Source organism: Lutra lutra, chromosome 2 (assembly GCF_902655055.1).
Source record: "Lutra lutra chromosome 2, mLutLut1.2, whole genome shotgun sequence".
Taxonomy (NCBI): Eukaryota; Metazoa; Chordata; class Mammalia; order Carnivora; family Mustelidae; genus Lutra; species Lutra lutra.
The window spans coordinates 88,863,116-88,884,775 of NC_062279.1; the positions used below are offsets into that span (position 1 = coordinate 88,863,116).

Consider the following 21,660-nt stretch of genomic DNA (forward strand, 5'->3'; position numbering starts at 1 on the left):
AAATATGATCTGAAGTAAATTACTCTATATGCTGTTTTTTTCTGACAGTCATGTTCTCATACTAATTTTGCATAGATGGATTTTGCTTTCTGCTTGCTCGTAATGCATGATATAGTCTTACAAAGGGAGAGCAGTTCATATACTCAAGATCCAGCATGTTGTTTTCTGAGTAAAGAGTTTTCTAAAGAGTAACTGCTTTACATTTGGAAAACCTGGCTAGAAATATTCTTGGGTTTTGAATTAATTGCATGTGCTGATGTGCTGATGGTTTGGCTGAGGAACTGAATGCTTTCTAGGTCTCAGATTTGAAAGATGGAGTGTGAAATTATCCATATGACAAAATGTTATTTTATTTGTCTTTTTCCACTTAGGGAGGTGTGAATACCAGTGTCAGACATGGTGGCATTTATGTGAAAGCTGTTATTCCCAAGGGAGCAGCTGAGTCCGATGGTAGAATTCACAAAGGTAGAGTGTTTGTGTGTGTACAGGAATTATACATAGGATTATCACTTCAACAAATAAATAAGAAATTAGAAAGTTGATAGAGACTTCAAATACTCATAATATAAAATAAAAACATGTGCAATTATTTTAAGACTTAAGTGTTAAAAAACTCCCTGATGTCATTCTAAAAACTCTTCTTTTCAGCCTATTCTCTAGTATCAGAAAATATCTTGACAGTGTTTTATTTCATGTTTTGTACTTTTGAAGAAGCAAATTGCCAGAAAATGGGAAAGGAATGGTGCCCTTGTAAAAACACTCTGATGTCTACATTTTTAATAAAAACTAACTAGCTTAGTTTCTTCTAATCTCTCTACATTTGTAGTCAGTTTATCTTTTTCCATGATTTAAATTGATTCTATAATACATACAATAATATCTTGTTCAAAATTGTATTTAAGATTTAGTCATAGAATTTGGAAAGTAGGTATGTATTAAAGAGACTCTGTGACTTGAGTTTGTCCAGAATTTCTGAGTCTCTCCTCAAATAAATCAATATAAAACAATAGCACAAGATATTAAAAAGCATATAGAATCTTTATCTTATAACTTTGCTTTTTTCAAAATTACTGCTTAATTTATAGGTGATCGTGTCCTTGCCGTCAATGGAGTTAGTCTGGAAGGAGCTACCCACAAGCAGGCTGTGGAAACGCTGAGAAATACCGGACAAGTAATAATAGCTCATTATACCAACCTTTTAAGATATGTTAGAAGAACATAATAATGTGTGAATAATATCTGTCTCGCTTAGGTCTCCAAATTTGTTAGTCAAGAAACCAAGTCTGATTCCTGTAAATGTTCTGGAATTTTCTTTTCCTTCAAATTGGGAAGCAAGTATTATGACAGAAATTTTTCACTGAGGAAACTTGGCTTTCTATATCATATTTAGCCCTATTATTACCAGATATGACAGGAGAAATGGTGGGGATTGCATTTTTAAAATTTTTTGTAAACATCTACAAATACCTAGTGATTTTCATTTTAGTCATTTTTCAGCCAAAGGCTAAATTTTTTTCTGAAGTTTACCAAATTATTTTTAATGGTCTGTATATTATAGTGGTGATTTTATTCTAGTGCCCAAATTTTCTATAACATGTTTATGTTCATTCTAGAAGAGAAATTTTTTTTTTAAGAAAAAGAAAGTGAGAGAAGGGCAGAGGGAGAGAAAAAAAGAAAACCTTGATTTTGATTTTCAATCCCTTGCTTTGTTTCTTCATTTTTTTTCTTCCTCTACCTATATTTTGGTGGACCAAGTAGTTATTGTAAATGATTTTATACCAACAACTATACAAAAAAAGTATCTACTTTCTAATAATTCTTCTTAGTTAATGAAGTGCTATTCCATTTGTCCAGGTGGTTCACCTGTTATTAGAAAAGGGGCAGTCTCCAGCATCCAAAGAACGTGTCCCCCTGTCCCTACAGTGTACCCTTCCAGATCCAGATGCCCAAGGTCAAGCCCCAGAAAAAACGAAGAAAATGACTCATGTCAAAGACTACAGCTTTGTCACTGAAGGTCAGGCCTCGAGAGACTGTCATCTCACCTTTAACTTCTTACTGACTTACTCAAAATTTAATTTTTATATATTGGATCATAATTCATGGCTGAGTTTCTCTAATTACTCTTGTCAACTGTAAATAATCTGATGGAGCACTATACCAATTTTTTTTAAGACACCTATGTGCACCTCTTAGAGTTTGAAAGACCTTAGTTAATGAAGTCATGCATAAGACAAATTATGGCCACCTAATAGTGCTTTCAATAGTGTAAAATTCAAATGAAATTTTCGAAGGAAAAAAATATACAAATAATTGCCAAGAATGGCTTTAAATCCATATGAAACCTTGACTCTTAACATTTTGTATATTTTGCTTTCATTTTATGAATCTGTCAAGCTAACCCTAGGCAGAAATTCACCTCATAGTTGCCAGATAGTGGTCTTTCTTAAAAATTTTGCAAGCCTTTGGACATAACACTACTTGGTAGGAAAATAGGAAAATTAAGAATGATGTAGCCTTTCATAAGGCTAAAACTGTTCATAATACAAAAGTACCCTTTATTCTGAGATTCCATTTATCTCATTTTTAGGGGCATAGATGTCCTTTACTTTATAAATGATGGTGGTGGTATATAGTCATTGTTGTCTTTTATTTTAAATCCTTTTTTGATTGCCAAATGTTAGTACCTCTGAATTAGTCACAAATATAAGGAGAAAAATTAGCCCAACCTGTATTATTTTATCTCATTATGAAAACAAAATTAGCATACTCACTTTATCTTACTACCTGGTATTCTTTATTTTTTCCATCACTCCTTCTTTAGATGTGTTTTTTTCATTCTTTCCTGGTTATTATTCTTTCAGCTTATTTTGTTGATAAGAATTTCTTCAAAATGCTGTTGCAGCTTACTAAAGTAAAGTATGCCTCACTAAAACATTAGAATATCCACTTACTTTCCTCCACCCTTCTCTAACATTTGTTTTGCTCTTCCTACCATCTCTCTCCCATTATGTACCCAAATTTTCCTCATTCCTCTCCTTTCCAGATTTTTCTCTTTTTTTTATGTTATTCTACAGTCTTTTAAAATACATGGGATTGAAACATAATTTTATTTTCAGAACCTTAATATCAAAACCCTCTCCTGTTCAAGTAGCTTAGTTCATGCAGCTTAGTTTATTAAGTTTTCTTAACAAAAGAGTGTGAGGTAGAATTTGAATATAGAATAAAAGTATAGTAAGTGCCTATAAAGCTATAAATTTTCTGAGAAAATGGGCTTTTTTAAGATGTATCTTAAAGTATATATGTTTGTATATTCATATGTTCATCTCAAGATAGCATGTTAAGAATATTTAAGTTTTTTATATCTTTTTTTTTTCTCTCCAGAGAATACGTTTGAAGTAAAATTGTTGAAAAATAGCTCAGGTCTAGGATTCAGTTTTTCTCGAGAAGACAGTCTGATTCCTGAACAAATGAATGCCAGCATAGTAAGGGTTAAAAAGCTCTTTCCTGGACAGCCAGCAGCAGAAAGTGGAAAAATTGATGTGGGAGATGTTATCTTGAAAGTGAATGGAGCCTCTTTGAAAGGACTGTCTCAGCAGGTGAGCCCCCAGGTGTTAAATGTAGCACTTTTAATAATGAGATGGATTGGCCTTTCATAATGATTTCATAATTCTGGCTGAACTGTATCTTTGTTTGTCATTCATGATACCCCTAGGAAGTCATATCTGCTCTCAGGGGTACATCCCCAGAAGTATCCTTGCTGCTCTGTAGACCTTCACCTGGTGTGCTACCGGAAATTGACCCTGCTCTTTTGGTGAGACCTGTGAAAAGTCTGTTTTTTTATAGAATAGCAGTTGAGTGATTAATTCAGCTACAGTGGTTTCATCATTGATTGATGGCTCCTGGGTTTCATCCTACCTTATTCTTTAGCTAGGAGTCATGGAGCCTCTGAGTGCATTCTGCATTTGTAATATAAAGTAATTCAATTCACTTTCCTTTCTCTCCTTTCCACTTCTGGAATTCTAGAATTGTAGGAGTTTGTTTTCTAAGTGTAATTAGGAAAAGATACAAAATAATGGTTACAAAATCCTTTTGTCCAGGGCACCTGGGTGGCTCAGTGGGTTAAAGCCTCTGCCTTCGGTTCAGGTCATGATCTCAGGGTCCTGGGATCGAGCCCTGCATCGGGCTCTCTGCTCAGCGGGGAGCCTGCTTCCTCCTTTCTCTCTGCCTGCTTCTCTGCCTACTTGTGATCTCCGTCTATCAAATAAATAAATAAAATCTTTAAAAAAAAAAAAACCCTTTTGTCCATTTCTTCATTGAACCAAACTGGAAAGCATAATTCTCATTCTGAGCTAGTTTAGATAAAAATGAAAATTATTTAAGCATTTCTGCCTTTAGGGGCGCCTGGGTGGCTCAGTCAGTTAAGCGTCTGCCTTCGGCTCAGGTCATGATCCCAGGGTCCTGGGATTGAGCCCCGCATCGGGCTCTCTGCTAAGCAGGAGGCGTGCTTCTCACCTCTCCCACTCCCCCTTCTTGTATTCCCTCTCTATGTCTCTCTCTGTCAAATAAGTGAATAAAATCTTTAAAAAAAAAAAAGAATTTATGACTTTATTTTTAATTCCAGAAATTATAGAGTAAGCAATATGTTTGTCCATTTCCCTTTCTTATGTCAAGGAAACAGTTAAAGGATCCCAAATCTATTCTGATGGTTATTTATAAATTACATGCTGATAGATAGGAATCCATACTTAGATGAATAATAATATAACTGAAGAAAGATTTTGTCCTGTCTACTTAAAAGAGTATTCCATTAAAAATAAACATGACTCCTGGATATGAAAAGCAGAAATGTCTAGCCCCAGAAACCTTGGCTTTTATATCAGGGAGTGGGGTAGTGTTAGGACATTACTAGGAAAGCTTCATTTCTGAAGGTGTATTTTAAACAGCATTTTATGAGAATTTCATTGGTTTTGGGCACCAGATAAGAACTGAGTGGAACTCTCTTAGTGAGTGTATAAATTGATACAACCCTTCCAGAAAGCAATCTGGAAATATTAACAAGGCCTTTAAGAACATCCTATGTGCTGATTATTAAATATACAGTTGCAAGGAGGGCATCTGGGTGGCTCAGTTGAGCAGCTACCTTGAGCTCATGTTATGATCCCAGGGTCCTGGGATCCAGCCCCATGCTAGGCAGGAAGCCTGATTCTTCCTCTCTTTCCTGCTTGTGCTCTCTGTTGCAATCTCTGTCTCTCTCTCTCTCTCTCTCAAATAAATAAATAAAATCTTTTTAAAAAATGGAAAATTATAAGGAAATAACGAGAAACTGGGGTGGAAATGTACATACAAAGAATCTCTGGGGGCGCCTGGGTGGCTCAGTGGGTTAAGCCGCTGCCTTCGGCTCAGGTCATGATCTCAGAGTCCTGGGATCGAGCCCCGCATCGGGCTCTCTGCTCAGCAGGGAGCCTGCTTCCTCCTCTCTCTCTGCCTGCCTCTCTGCCTGCTTGTGACCTCTCTGTCAAATAAATAAATAAAATCTTTAAAAAAAAAAAAAAAGAATCTCTGGATTTCTGTTAATAGTAAAAAGTTAGCAACAATTCCGTATAAAATAATTCTGAAATAAATGTAAGGCATAGCCATTGTGGGATCATTACGCAGTTTTATGCAGTTTTTTTCAAAGCATGTGTAAGGACTTCAGAAAGTACTCATGATAGAAACCTAAATTTGAAAGTAATTTACAGGGGTGCCTGGCTATTTCAGTCAGTGGAGCATGCGACCCTTGACCTCAGGGTCCTGAGTTTGAGCCCCATGTTAGATAGAGAGAGTACTTAAAAATAAAATCCTAAAAAAAAAAAAAAAGGATACAAATTATAAAATATAGTATAAGTCATGTAATATTAAGAGTTGGTTTTTTTTTAAAGATTTTATTTATTTATTTGACAGAGAGAGAGAGGTCACAAGTAGGCAGAGAGGCAGGCACAGAGAGAGAAGGGGAAACAGGCTCCCCGCCGAGCAGAGAGCCCGATGCGGGCTTCAATCCCAGGACTCTGAGATCATGACCTGAGCTGAAAGCAGAGGCTTAACCCACTGAGCCACGCAGGCGCCCAACAGTTATTTTTATATATGATATTTATATATGGTTTTGTTCTCCAATGAGCATAAATTACCTTTATTATCAAAATATAAGTGAATATTTTAATAGAAAGTGCTGTTGTTCAACATGTTCCTTTTCATTTAAGTGTTCATTTTTTTAAGATTTTGTTTTTTAAAGATTTTATTTATTTGTCAGAGAGAGCAAGAGAGCAGGCACAAGCAGAGAGAACAGTAGGCAGAGACAGAAGCAGGCTCCCTGCTGAGCAAGCACCCCCCCCCCCACCCGCCCAATGCAGGACCCGATCCCAGAACCCTGGGATCATGACCTGAGCTGAAGGCAGCCGCTAAACTGACTGAGCGACCCAGGCATCTCCTTTTTAAGATTTTATTTATTTATTGTGTGAGAGAGAGTGTGCATGGGCAGAGGGAGGGGCAGAAGCAGACTCCCCTCTGGGTCGGGAGCCCAGCTCAGATCTCCATCCCTGGATCCCCAGGTCACAACCTGAGCCGAAGTCAGATGCTTAACTGAATGAGCCACCTAAGCACCCCTCAATAAAGTGTTCTAAAGTTAATATAAGTCATCAGACTCTTTCTTTTTCACTGTGTGCATTACAGACCCCACTGCACTCTCCAGCACAAGTGCTCCCAAACAACACGAAAGACTCTTCTCAACCAGCATGTGTGGAGCAGGGCACCAGCTCAGATGAAAATGAGATGTATGACACAAGCAAGAAATCGTGCACATCCCCATCCAGGAGAGACAGTTATAGTGACAGTAGTGGGAGTGGAGAAGAGGACTTGGTGAAAGCTCCAGCAAAAATACCAAATATGAGCTGGAGTTCATCTTTGCATCAGACTCTTAACAACATGGTATCCCAGGCACAAAGTCAACATGAAGCATCTAAAAGTCAAGAAGATACCATTTGTACCATGTTTTACTACCCTCAGAAAACACCCAGTAAACCAGAAGGCGAGGACAGGTATTGTCAATATTATGGGTCACACTCAGAGCAACCGGTTATTGTGAGTAATGGGAGCAGCAACCTGCATTTCTCGAAGGATGAAATACATCTGTGTGTGAATGAGCTTCACAGTGATCAGGCAGATGATGACTATATTAGGTATCTAGTTACTGTGCCTGATGGTGTTAGTTAGCAAACCAGTAAGCTCTTTAGCCTTTAACCTCAGACTTGCTGATCTCTTGAGCATGTTTCTCAAAATCGGGAAAGTTGTTTGCATTTCATCATCATTCATATTACTTAAAGAGAAGAGACCTATTTAGGTAGTGATGGGCAGGAGAGTAGGGAATACAAATATAAACAGAAGTGGTTGGGAGGGAAGAGACATAGAGTTTAAAAAGGTCGGATATAAGACTGCAGAAGGTGGGGAAAGATGATTGAAAGAACAAAGGCAAGAAGAAAGACTACATTTATACCTCTAACAGTTATTCACACATTTTATTGTTTGGCTACATCTTTGTGTATATCCCATTGCAACCATATTTGTTCAAGTTCTTGGGTGTTTGGGGTTTTTTTTCCCCATTGTATCATCAAAAATAACTACCAAAATGAGACTTGCATTCTTTTCTTATTTCTTTTTTTTCCTTATTCTGCTGAAACACACATTAGGCTTCTGATAACATTAGCTTCAGCCTTGAATTAACAACTAGGAATCAAAAGTATATTTACTTGACCTGTCTTAGTAATTTATGCAGCTTGAAGAGCTTCATAATACCCAGACAGAGAATAAAAATTGGTAATGTTAGCATATAATAAATATAAAATAAATTCATAGTCCAGAGGCAGGCAAAAATCCAGAGTCAGGATCACAACCAAATGCAGCCATGAATATTTGTTAAGCATTTTCTGTTTGTGGCACAAACTTACTATATTAGATTGAAATGTATTTGAAAATAGTCTTGCTTCTTTGTGTAGCAATCCTCCTTCCCCTCTACCATCGGACATGACTCTTGGACGGAGCTATCAACCCCAAGCAGAATCTGCTTGCACTAATTCAATGGATAAATATCATATATATCACATTTCTGAACCAGCTAGACAAGAAAATTTGACATCTCTGAAAAATGACTTGGAAAACCACTTTGAAGACTTTGAGCTGGTGAGTTGTTTCCTCTGTATTAAGAAAACTCCATATTTTCTCAAGTAAGGATTAAATGAAATATATGTAGAGCACCTAAAATAGTGTCTGTTTCCCAAATTCTGATGAGTTGCCTATTTAATTTTTAATCAACTTTGAATGTAATTTTTTTCTTATCCACACTTTTGTGTGTGCCCAAATGGAATCCTTTACATTGCACTAATAGCCCTAGGACTTCTAACCCTTACATTCAGTTTGGAAGCCAAATTTCCAAGAATAATATCCTTTACATTGATTGAAACAGCCTTTTTCAATATTGCTTTTATTATCCAAGTAATAAATATTTGTTATAAGAAAATTAAAAAACAAAGAAAAAAATGATTAAAATCACTGATGATCTCACCACCTAAAAATCATAAATATTTTGGAATTAATCTCTCCAGATACTTGGTGTGTGTGTGTGTGTGTGTGTGTGTGTGTGTGTGCATGTGTGACATCTATATCTTCAGTTTCATTTTCAGCAGTAGAAAATAATCTTTTCTCAGAGAGAAGAAAATCTTTGAATGATTTCCTTTAGAAAAGCTATAAGCAACCTTCATATCTTGTTCAAAATCTTTTTTTAGAGATTTTTTAAAAATTATTTTTTATTTAAAAAAATTTTTTAAAATTATTTATGCAATTAAATGAAGCTGTAATATTTAGTCACCCAAAGGCTTCATGTTTTTACAAGAAAACCTTTTCTTTTATGATGCTTGGTATCTATCTTGACAGTTTAGAAATATATGAAGAGTTTTTCTGAACCTTCCACGGAAAATGTGTTCTTTGATCATCATAGTATAACCACTAATGAATATGAGTCCTTGTTATCCTGAAAATAAAAAAATTGAAGCATGAGGAGGTTTTGTCTCTGCTGTCTTTAGACAAATACATAGTACTGTACCTAAACCCAACTTTTAAATGGGGATACATTCTATCTAGAATCAGATAGACCTAGCTTCTTCACTTGGTTAAGCTCAGTAACCTTTTAAAATTTACTTTAAACTCTGTGTTGATGAGCAAAAATAGACAACCTGAAGAGTCACTGTTTTCTTTCCTTAGGAAGTAGAACTCCTCATTACCCTAATTAAATCAGAAAAAGGAAGCCTGGGTTTTACAGTAACCAAAGGCAATCAGAGTATTGGTTGTTATGTTCATGATGTCATTCAAGATCCAGCCAAAAGTGATGGAAGGCTCAGACCTGGGGACCGGCTTATAAAGGTGAGACGTTACCAGAATGGATTTGTATAGATATAGCCAAAAACTAAGCCAAGGCTGGAGAAGGAAGAACAAGAAGGTTGAGTTAATATAACACTCCATTTATTGTTTAGTTTATATGTCCCATCTCCACTTCTTAATGATAAAGGCCTTATATGGTTAACAGTTTCTTACAGTTGAATGTAAGAATACTTACAGTTCCTTTTTAATTAGGAAGGAATGTTTACAGCTTCTTTTTAATTAGGAAGTCCCTGTAATCTCAGTTAAAGCATTAAATAAGCTATCTTGGGTATCAGGGACAGAAAGTTTCTTAAACTACTATGAGGATAAATTTCCTATATTTGCAAAATAATGATGCATTTGTATTTTACATTATTACTTTGCGTATAATTATTTGATCATTGTATTTATGATTTCCACAATAAAGAGAATTCGCCATAAATTGGAGACCACTCTCTTACTGGCTAATATATAGGTAGGGAGATTACTGTATTTCCGTAGCAACTTCTAATCCTGTTTTTGCCTATTTCTCATTTTTGTAGGTTAATGATACGGATGTTACAAACATGACTCACACAGATGCAGTGAATCTGCTCCGAGCGGCACCCAAGACAGTCAGTTTAGTTCTAGGACGAGTTCTAGAATTACCCAGGATGCCAGTGCTGCCTCATTTGCTCCCTGACATTACATTAACATGCAACAAGGAGGAGTTGGGTAATGCACATTCAAGCTTTGTGTGGGGTGATTTTCTTGGCTAGGTTAAAAAAAGTACTCTTAAGACTGAGGAAACCAATATTTTCTATTCCCTGAAGGTTTTTCCTTATCTGGCGGTCATGACAGTCTTCATCAAGTGGTATATATTAGTGATATTAACCCGAGGTCAGTTGCAGCCATTGAGGGTAACCTCCAGCTGTTGGACATCATCCACTATGTGAATGGAGTCAGCACACAAGGAATGACCTTGGAAGAAGCTAATAGAGCATTAGACATGTCACTTCCTTCAGTGGTGCTAAAAGCAACAAGGTACTCTGCAATTACTTGTGGGTTTTGTGTGTTCGCACAAGTGCCAGGCTGTTGATTACACTTAGGCTATTTTAAAAAGCTACTCCTAAATTAGTAACTCACAGCTAAACTGGCAAGAATTAATAAAGTTAGAACAGACTTTTTTTTTTTTTAACATTTTTTATTTATTTAAGTAATCTCTATACCTGACATGGGGCTCGAACTCACAACCCCAAGATCAAGAGTCGCATGTCCTTCCAACTGAACCAGCCAGGCACCCCCAGAATAGACTTACTGATAGGAGATTCCAAGAGCACGTTAAGTGGATTAGTGTTTGGTTACGTGTTTGCAGTTGCTAAGAGGGTGGTTACCATTGTCGTCAGGATGTTTTCAGTTGTAAGTAAACAGGAAAAATACAACTCAACTTGGTTTAAACAGTAAAGGGTTTATATGATTTTAAAAGTCCAAAGATGAGCTGGTCGTTAGGTAAAATTTGATCCGGGCTCTGGTTCCATTTTTTGCTGTTTTCAGTTATTCTTCCTTTTCTGTGTTTCCTTCATGATTGTTAAATGTCTGTGTCAGTTTCATGTCTCACACCTACATACTGCACTATCCAGAACAATCTTCTGACAAGTCTCCCCAGTAACCATGATAAAGCAAGGACGGTCTGCTGATTGCCGTAGACCTAAATGCTGGTCCCTGAACTGAGGCAAAGAGACTGATTGGCCTAGACCAGTCCTGGCCCATTCCTGGAGCTGGGGCAAAGTCAGTCCTACCCAAACCTCATATCTACAACCATTGGGGCATAGAATTATCACTTTCACTATACCTTATAACAATTTCACATTATAAGAAGTGCTAATAGGCACTTTTCTTTCACTTAATAATAGAAATGAGTTAGAAAAAAATGTGTGTATTCATTTCAAACTCCTACAAATATAGTGGCTTAAATGATAGAAGTTTATTATAAGTTATAGTGGCTTAAATGATAGAAGTTTATTATCTTAAGAAGCAGAAATACAAAGTGGGTTTCACTGGGCGAAAATCAAGTTGCTATCAGGGCCGCATTCCTTCCGTAGGCTCTAGAAGAAAATCCATTTTCTTGTCTTTTCTACCTTCTAGAGATTGCCTGTATCCCTTGGATCATGGCTCTCTTCCATCTTCAAAGCGAACAGGAACAGCACTCTACTTCTGTATTCACATCTCTTTCTCTGATTCCACCTTTCCTTCTTATTTCACTTATAAGGACCCCCATGATCACATTGGGCCCACCCAAATCTCCCCATCTTTAGATCCTTAACGTACATCTGCAAAATCCCTTCTACCATGTAAGGTAACATATTCACAGGTTTGGAGATTAGAATGTAGACATCTTTGTGGGACTATTATTCTGCCTACCACAATGTATATACAACCAGACTTTCTGGATTACAGATTTATGTTACATTTGTATCTGTGATACATGGTGAGTTTTACATAGTATGTCTTTCAATATACAGGAACTATAATTAAATTATGTTATCATAAACATTTGTTCCTTCTCAAACCTTAAATTAGACTGTGTACTTTAATTCTTTAAATGTAATCCCTGATCTTGTTCCCTCCTATATTTCTAAAAATTTGATTGGCTTGCATTTATTTTCATAGATGTAGCTGAATATTAATTAGTGAAGAAAAGTGTTCAAACAACCTGGAAAATATTTTTGTGAAAATTAACATCTCCTCTAACCATAGTTCTAGCCGAATTTTTTGGCCTCAAAATCCATAGAGTACCCTTTACCCCAGCCCTAAAATCACTTCCTTTTGCCTTTCTGCTTTTATCTTCACTGTAGTCACTACAGTTATAGTGGTGCTAGCCACAATTGCTTTCCCCTTCTTTCTTTGTCCAGCTTTCTCCACTACTGTATACACATCTGTCCTCTTCAGAGTCCAAGGGGTAGCTCTAACAGAGGGATAGAGATTTGTCTGTGTGTCAAGAACTATACAGGGTCTGTCGTCTTACCTGACTTGCAAGCTAATAAACCACCCAGTTACTGTTTCTTGGGTGCTGGTAGAAGGTATGAAACTCCTGGATCAGAGACAAAATATTTTTTGAGTAACCACCACGAGCAGCATGGGCGTGGTATCAGTGTCAATTCCACACATCTTCTAAGTCTCCCAAATATGGTACATGTGGGCCCAGTGGATTCCTGAACATGTAGTGGGTCGTATCATTGAATACCACGAGGAGAAGAGAGAACCTGCCCCTTTATGTCACCCTGTAAGAAATCTGCTTTTTATTTGGAGAGAGAGGCTGCCTCATCCCTCAAGCTTTCTCACTACAAACATAGCCTTGAGAATTGGCCCAGATAAAAAGCAGTCAGGGCCTTGCACTCCTAGGGTACCCAAGAAGAACATACAGAACCCAAATTGCTTCTCCTAGCACTGTATACTTTAGGCAGACTCTCTTTTCTCTCAAGTACTAGCAATGAGAAGATTGCATACTAGTCCTCTGCTTCCAGGTGCTGTCTTTTTGACAGATTTTCACATCGGGTGGTACTATCCTTCTTATGATCCTTTGAACATATATATTTTGTCTAGGTTTCACTTTAAATAATTTTTTAAAAACACATATCAAGGGCCTCAGATATATGAAAGGTAGTGATCAATACTATAATTCCTAAGTTATCTTTGAACTATCGCCCAAGTATAGTGAACTAATTAGATCAGAATATTACAAATGTTTTAACAAGAGGGGAAATGTGGTAATGTGTTAAACAGACCTAGAGAAAGATCATGTAAAGAAGTGATTCTTAATCTTTTTTCAGTCAAGAATATCTCTCTCCAGAGAATATGTAAATGTAAATTGATACAAATTTTGTCTACAGTTTCGGGAGTGCCCAGTCCTCCCTCTGAAGCCCATCTAAAATAAAATTCCTGGGCGTGCCTGGGTGGCTCAGTGTGTTGGGCCTCTGCCTTCGGCTCAGGTCATGATCCCAGGATCCTGGGATCAAGCCCCACATCGGGCTCTCTGCTCCTCGGAGAGCCTGCTTCCTTCTCTCTCTCTCTGCCTGCCTCTCTGCCTACTTGTGATCTGTCAAATAAATAAATAAAATCTTTTTTAAAAAAATAAATAAATAAAATAAAATTCCTGAAGCTCAATAGTTAGCAGATGGTTCAAAGGGTATTTAAATAAACATATTAATCTGGAATTCCCTTTTCTTTCTTTCTTTTTTTTTTAATAACACAGAGATGGTCATCCAGTAGTCCCAAGTTCTAAGAGGTCTGCCTTTTCAACTCAGTCAACCAAAGCCAATGGTAAGGATACATTTGTTTTATGATACAAGTAGTTATGCAGAGATAAATTTTTTTTTTCCCAAAAACAAGTTTGAAGACTATCACTACAATGTTTTTATTGCCCTTCCAGAGTAGAGTGTTTTTCAGGATCTCTCTAAGTGCAAAACATTACATTTAAATAAAAACATTGAAATAGTAGAGTAGCATGGACCATGGGATTTATGGCCAAAATAGACCTGATTTTATAAGTTCTATGTGACCTTTGCGAGTTACTTGATCCCTATCTAAGCCTCTATTTCCTATCAGTAAAATAAGAATATTAATAGTAGCTATCTTATAAGTTTATAATGAAGGATAAATAGGATAATAATACGTGAAATGCTTATCATAATAATTGTCACATAATAATTTATTCAGACAATTATTGAATCTCTTCATTGTGCCAGGTGTTGGTGTGGACACTGTGAATAAGGCAACAAATATACAAAGTATCTTATCTGCCTTACATTTTAGCATAATAATAGAAATTGTAGTGTTAGTAATTGTGGCAGTCGCTAACATAAATTTAATGCTTACTCTGGACTAAGCATTCTTTAAATTGCTTTAGTCCTCACAACAACTCCGTGAGAATAGTGTTATTATAATCCTCCATTAATAAAAGGGGAAACTGAGACAGAGAAGTCTGACAACTTGCCCAAGCTCACAGAGTTAATAAATGTAAAGCCAGAATTTAAACCTGGGGTGTCTGATTCCATGCTCTCCTTTACATAATTGGGCTCAGTAAGTGTAGCTTTTAAATGCTAGTGTTAATATAATAATAAGAATGATAGACACAGGGGAATGTGAAATTAATGTATTTGAAATGTGAATTCCGTACTTCATACACAAGTAAACTTTTAGGTTATCAGGCAGTAGTATCTAAATACCAAAAGGATCTCATTACTGCAGTTCTGATTTATCTGTTAAATACTAAAGCACATCTCTTCGCCTCCTGCTCTGTTATCTTGAATGCCTTAGGGATCCTTACTACGCTCTATTAGTTCCAGTTCACATTAGAGTCGGACTACCTCATAGAAAAGTCAGGAGAGCATTTCCTAGGAACCTCTGGGTCATCTTAACTAAAGAGAGCTGTGCTCTGCCACCCCAGCCTTGTAGAAATTGCCCAGTGATCTGTCTTTATGGGATTCTCTGATTTGACTTCCACAGAACTGATTTCTTTATGAGTTCTGAAAATCATATAGTTATCAATAATAGGAACCCTCTTATAGTGATGAGAATATAAAATGGTATAGCCATTTTATAAAACAGACAATTTCTTAAAAATTTAAACATGGGCCTCCCATATGACCCAGCCATTCCACTCCTCTATTTACTCAGACACAGAAACCTGTCCATGAATGTTTTAGCAGCTTCCTTGGTAAAAATCAAAATCACAAACCACTCAAATGTCCAAAAACTATTGAACCAATATATCCAAACAACAGTATACTAAGTATACTACTTAGTAATAAAAATGGCCTGTTGAGACATATAGCAACACAATCAAAATAACCTCGAAATAAGACCCTGGAATAAAAGAAGCCAGACAGAAAAGAGTTGATACTGTATTATTCCATTTTTTCAAAATTATAGAAAATCCAAATTATAGTGACAAAGCAGGTTAGTGGTTGCTTGGAGACAAAGAAGGTGAGGGGCATTTAGGGGAATAGGAGGGAGAGATTGCAAGTAATAAACTATTGTGTTTTGTACTATTTCGGGATGATTTTTTGAACCAGTAGTCTATTATTGGTGCACTTTCAGTATTTTTCCTGGAAGTTTAATAATGTATTGTATCTCCTGGAAATGATATTAAAAGGCATTCTTAGCTCTTCATAACATCATCCACATGATTATAGAAATTTATCCCTACAAATTTCAGGTCAACCTTCATCTTTCTAGGTGATTTTTTTTTTTTTTTTTTTTTAAGATTCATTTATTCATTTGACTGAGCGCACACACAAGTCGGGGCAGGGACAAAGGGAGAGATTCTCAAGCCGAGTCCCCACTGAGTGCAGAGCCCCACACTGAGCTTGACCTCACCACCCATGAGATCATGAGCTGAGCCAAAATCACCAGTCTGCCACTTAACCCACTGAGCCACCCACACGCCCCTCTAGGTAGAATTACTTTCAGATCATTCTCAAATAGACGTCCTTGAATACACTTATTTGTATTTTTTTCTTTTCTATTTTTTTTTCCTTTTTAACTTTTCCAAACTCTACTATATCTTTCAGAAAATCTCTTAAAAATATAATTTAATGAAGCAAATGATTTTTAAATATGACTTTTTAACTGTAAGAAAGATCATTTTATTTTAGTATATGTATTGAATCTACGTGCTAATGGCTAAGAGTTAAAATTAACATTTGGCTTAGACATATGTTAAAAGTTCTATTTAGTTGTATCCATAACTTATTTTACTGTGTTAAATCGATTGCCTTTATGAAATGATATACATGGCTTGCTACCTTCCCTTAAGTAGTAAAGTGAGCATATGTCACATAACAATGTGTTATCTCTCCCATTCAGTCAGGGTAATTTATATTCAGTGTCTCAAAGTAAAACCATTCAGCCCAAACTGAGCTCTCGTGCAAACTATAGTATTTTCTTTCAAGAAATTAGCTTTTTCCTTGGGATAAACCCTTTTGTAATATTTGATTCCTTCTAGTTGGTTTTAAATCACTTTGTATTATGACCTCTTCTGGTACACTAATAAAAATAAGAATATGCACAGAAGGGCACCTGGGTGGCTCAGTGGGTTAAGCCTCTGCCTTCAGCTCAGGTCATGATCTCAGGGTCCTGGGATCGAGCCCCACATCGGGCTCTCTGCTCAGCGGGGAGCCTGCTTCCTCCTCTCTCTCTGCCTGCCTCTCTGCCTACTGTGACCTCTCTCTCTGTCAAATAAATAAATAAAATCTTTTAAAAAAAATAAGAATATGCACAGAAATGTGGGTTTTCTTTCACTCCTTTGATGTCCCTCTTGTGGTTCCAGCTGGCTCTTCCCTGACTTTCTGTGTTGTCCCTTCCAGGTCATCACCCTGTGGAGTCTTGCTGCAAACCTGTCCTCACTCCTAGTAATTCATTCTCCAAGGTAAGGAAAAGGCCGCCTTCTTTGTGTCATACTTCCTTAGCTATTGTAACAAACTTGTTTGTCTTGAACCAAACTGATTTCACATTTGAATATTTGTCTTTTTTAGATACATGTTGTGAAAGTTGGAATCTATTTTAGTGAACTCATGGCCTTGCTAAGGAAAGCACACAGTGAAAAACCCCCACACAAGTAACCCTCCAATATTTGGCACATATTTAGGTCTTGTATAAGCTAATTACTTGTACAGATAGCTTTAACGCTGGGATTTTTTTTATTAGTGTGCACAATTCTTTTGGTTGTGTCTTACTCCCCAGGAGAGAAGAACATAATTAAGAGCAGAACTGGTCCTTTGGGTTAATGTTGACCAGCAGTGACTCTCAAATGACAGTTCTGTACTGCTAGTACAGATGGCACTGACAGAAGATATAGGTTTATTTGCTTTTTAAAAGACATGGGAAATGCTTTACCGCATAATCAAATGTAACAACTTAATTATTTAAGATTAGTGCAGAAAAATCTGGAGGTGGTTTAACAAAACTGCTTTAATACGTAACTAAATTCCACTTTGAGCTTTTTCTTTAAGGCCTTACATATGCCCATTTGTTTGGTTAGCATTTCTTTTTAAGATTTTCTTCTGGCATGTAACGTACATTCTAAAATGATCCCAGCTGGGTCTTCATTTTGTGGAATTGTTTAATCCCACACACATCCCATACAGTCTGTTCTGAACCCCACTATCTGAAAGTCTTTCCATGTAAGATCCAGAGCTGAGGCATTGGTCCCCTAGGAATCTGAAAATCCTATCATCTCAACAAGATTTCTGGGTAAGAGTTGGATTTAGTATAGTAGGAAAATTTGGTGTCCAGAAGGTCAAAATTCTATGTCTTTCAGCTCACTGGTCTAGCAAATCCTGAAAAGATATTGTAGTAGAAGAATTATTAGGCAGAAATGATTGGGACACAAAAATAATTGAGATAGAGCAACACCCACTATTCTGTTTGTTCTAAAGGTCTGCAATTACACACAGCTGGACCACCTGAATTTTCGTGCATTTCTAGTGTTAGTCATACTGTATCATGTTCATTTTCTTTTTAAATATCAGCATGTTGTTGAAAGGGATGGGATTAATTTCTGTTTAAATTATATAAAACACTTAAAAACTAGGACCTTTGTTATTCATGGTTGCAAACATTTTTTGTTGGAGTTCAAATATTCCAGGAAGTTGTTCAAACAATGTTCTGTCCTTGATGCTAATGTCTGTACTATGAATTTCTCAAAAAGATTAAAGTTTCACAATCCAGTAAAACTTGACATTATATAAACAGTAGTTATAAAGAAACAATTCTGTTGCATCTACCATTTCTACTTTTGTCTTGATGAAAAGAGTAAGATCTTCAGAGCAAACCGTCTTTTATTTTTATATATTTATTTTAATTTATTCTAGTCATTAATGATGCATTTTTGCTCAAATCAGTTTTCTTTCAATAGGCCATGTACCATGAAGTGTTCACAATTTACCATGGAATTAGAAAGTTACATTCTATTCAATAACTACAGTTATGCACCCATTGTTACTTTTCTTAAATTGAGATGAGATTTAGACTAGATTTTGAAAGTCTTTATACCCAGCAGTTGACCAGAATGCTAACCTAGAGTCTGTCCAAGTCACAGCATCACTAGTACTTAAAAGACGATTTTTTTTAAGATTTTATATATTTATTTGACAGAGAGAGAGATCACAAGTAGACAGAGAGGCAGGCAGAGAGTTGGGGGGAAGCAGGCTCCCCACTGAGCAGAACACCCGATGCGGGGTTTCATCCCAGGACCCTGAGATCATGATCCAAGCCAAAGGCAGAGGCCCAACCCACTGAGCCACCCAGGAGCCCCTAAAAGACAATTTTTTTCCCTTTCCCTCAACTTCTAAGTTTTGTGATCCTATAAAACTTTCCTAAAAAGTTTTATGAAAGATAAGTCCCATAAAATATGCCTCAAAAAAAAGATTTCTGCAAACAGATTTAGGAAATACTACGTAATAAAGTTTTCTTTGGCAACTCAAAATTTGTAATAGTAAACATTGTGAGAATTCTTGGCATAAAAATAATGATTTCATGTTATGTATAATCTGTTTCCGGAGATTTTTGGTGATGGATAGTCCCATCCTCTTTGTACATTCCATTGTACCAATGTTTCCTAGAAACACTGATCTATTGTGGGTAGATAGAAAATCGATTTTATACTAAGAAAGAGGGAGAGAAGAACCTGGTGGGGTAATCTACAGTCCCTCCCTAATCCTGGAAATTAGTAAAATATAAACTAATGATTTGCTCTGGTTTCATACCTTAGGTTAATGGGGAAGAAATAACTGAAGTTTTGTACCCTGAAGGAAAATGCTCTACTTATCAAATGAAGGGATCCGCAAACTTGATTCTCTCCAAAGGTAGTTTTCCACATCAATCATCCAGTTACTCTAAATGCCCTAATAATTCAGGTAATAAAAAGATATTAGCTATTGGGCAAACATGTTTCTGTAGTGTAAAAAAGAAGGACTGTTGTTCAAAGAAATAAAAGAACAATGTAAAATTATTGTTAGCGGCATTACTGTACAAATGTCCTGTACTCATTCTCATCTCTAATATTAAAAAAATATTTTTAAATGTTAGAAAAGACAGCTGTTTTTGTTTGATAGTGTTGCTTATATTCTTTGAAACAGCAATTCACCTAATAATTTAGAAAATGTTTCTTGAGTATGTTTGGGCTACTCTCTTATATCCTTAATCTTTGTAAATTTTATTTTTTTTTTTTAAGAGAGAGCATGTGCGCAAGAGCACCCATGGCAGTCGGGGGGTTGGGCAGAGAGAGAGGGAGTGAGATAATCTTAAGCAGGCTCCACCCCCAACACAGTGTGGGACGTCGGGGCTCCCATCTCATGACCCCGATATCCTGACCTGAGCCGAAAACCAAGAGTTGGACCCTTAACCAACTGACCCATCCAGGCGCTCTAGTATATCCTTAATCTTTGTAACATAACTTCTTTAGTTGAGTTTCTTTCATAAATTAATAATTTGGGGTTAATTTAGGAAAATAAGCATTAGGTTATTGCTTCACAGACATAGATTTTGGTTTATTCTTTTTAAGTTGTATTTGTGTGGTCTTTCGTCATGGCAGCCAGAGTCGTGCTGGGACTAGAAATGACTAGGTTCCACGAGTGTAAACTGCTTTTCCTGTCCTGGTTGCTTTTCAAAGGCGAGGCTTAAAATCCAAAAGCTGTACTATTCTTGATTTGACACAGTGTCTCTTTCTCATGTCAGTATTTTTATAGTAAAATCTCATGTGAATTCCTATTTTCCAAGAATCTAATGTACCAGAAGATGATATCTATGATGATCCTCAAGAAGCTGAAGTCATTCAGTCTCTGCTGGATGTTGTGGATGAGGAAGCCCAGAATCTTTTAAACCAAAATAACGCAGCAGGAGATGCCTGTGTTCCAGGTAGATGAACCAGAGGGAAGAAGTCAGTATACTAAGGAATACAAAAAGGCCTCTGGGGAGCATTTTAATTCTTTTTGGCCCATTTATTTCTCTTCCAGGTTCATTGAAAACCAATGGGAAGTTATCTGAAGAGAGAGCAGAAGACACAGACTGTGACGGTTCACCGTTACCTGAAGATTTTACGGAGGTAAGGATGATACCTAGATAAACATTCTAGGATGCTGTATCTTGTTAGAATCATGTACCTCCCTACTGAAAGCTTGCTTTCTCTGCGGAGGCCTTCCTCTGCCTCCCTCGCCTCCACTGTTTCCGATTTCCCAGCACTGCTCACCCCCTGCCCTGACCCTGGCATTCACAGGTTTATATTTATCTGTCTTGTTCCCGTAGACATTTGAGTTTGCAGCCTGTGGTCATGTGCTTGGACTGCCATCGCAAAATACCACCGACTGGGTGGCTTAAAATACAGAAATTCCTTTTCTCACAATTTTGGAGACTGGAAGTCCAAGATCAATGTGCCAGCAGGGTTGGTTTCTGATGAGACCTCTCTCTTTGGCTTACAGATGGCCAGCTTTTCATTATGTCCTCACATGGCCTCTGTGTTTGTGCACTCCTGGTATTTCTTCCTTTTCTTACAAGGGCACCAGTCCTGTTGAATTGGTGCCCCATCCTTATGACCTCATTCAGCCTTAATTACCACCATAAAGACCTATCTCCAAACATTGTCACATTGGGAGTAGGGCTTCAACCTCTGAATTCTGGGGGAATCACAATTCAGACCATAACAAAGTCTTTGCTTTAACCGGTTATAAAATATGTAATTAAGTAAAATTTCATTCACAATAGTTAAAAACAAAAAAAAACTATAAGCATAAATTCAACCCAAAATGTGTAAGACCTATATTACAAAAACTTTAAAGCTCTGCAAACAAGCAAAAGAAATATTAAATATTTCTATTCTTTTTACCTAAAGTTTAAATTCTCCCTAGATTTACCCATAAATTAAATACTGTCCCATAAAAATCTTTCAACTTTTTTTTTAATGAGAAGCAGAGTGTAAAAAAGGAAAAAAAAATAAGAAAGTAAAAAAACAAATTCAAGAAAGGAGGAAACAAAGTACTGAGATAAAATGATATTAAATTTCACTTGGAAGAAATTAGGATGTAAAACTATCCAGTACAAATCTAAAAATTAAGGTTAAGGGGCACCCGGGTGGCTCATGCAATTAAAGGTCTGCCTTCAGCTCAGGTCATGAATTCAGGGTCCTAAGATTAAGGCCGTGCATTGAGCTCCCTGCCCAGTGAGGAGTCTGCTTCTCCCTTTCCC

The 21,660-nt window shown here is 36.7% G+C and overlaps 1 protein-coding gene across 10 annotated transcripts in view; it reads left to right on the forward strand.

The window, feature by feature from the left end:
• PTPN13 (protein tyrosine phosphatase non-receptor type 13) overlaps nt 1–21,660 on the forward strand; it is a 208,292-nt gene that overhangs the window by 164,193 nt on the left and 22,439 nt on the right. For 6 of the 10 annotated variants that reach the window (XM_047717886.1, XM_047717887.1, XM_047717892.1 and 3 more), the window contains 15 exons: nt 372–465; nt 1,086–1,171; nt 1,855–2,014; nt 3,382–3,596; nt 3,713–3,811; nt 6,706–7,070; nt 8,025–8,208; nt 9,286–9,444; nt 9,984–10,155; nt 10,254–10,464; nt 13,673–13,740; nt 16,788–16,849; nt 19,193–19,337; nt 20,200–20,337; nt 20,436–20,524. In XM_047717886.1, the coding sequence (XP_047573842.1) occupies nt 372–465; nt 1,086–1,171; nt 1,855–2,014; nt 3,382–3,596; nt 3,713–3,811; nt 6,706–7,070; nt 8,025–8,208; nt 9,286–9,444; nt 9,984–10,155; nt 10,254–10,464; nt 13,673–13,740; nt 16,788–16,849; nt 19,193–19,337; nt 20,200–20,337; nt 20,436–20,524 (2,247 nt within the window). The remainder of the gene's footprint in view (nt 1–371; nt 466–1,085; nt 1,172–1,854; nt 2,015–3,381; nt 3,597–3,712; nt 3,812–6,705; nt 7,071–8,024; nt 8,209–9,285; nt 9,445–9,983; nt 10,156–10,253; nt 10,465–13,672; nt 13,741–16,787; nt 16,850–19,192; nt 19,338–20,199; nt 20,338–20,435; nt 20,525–21,660) is intronic. The other 4 variants (XM_047717888.1, XM_047717890.1, XM_047717891.1 and 1 more) reach the window with 1 other exon arrangement.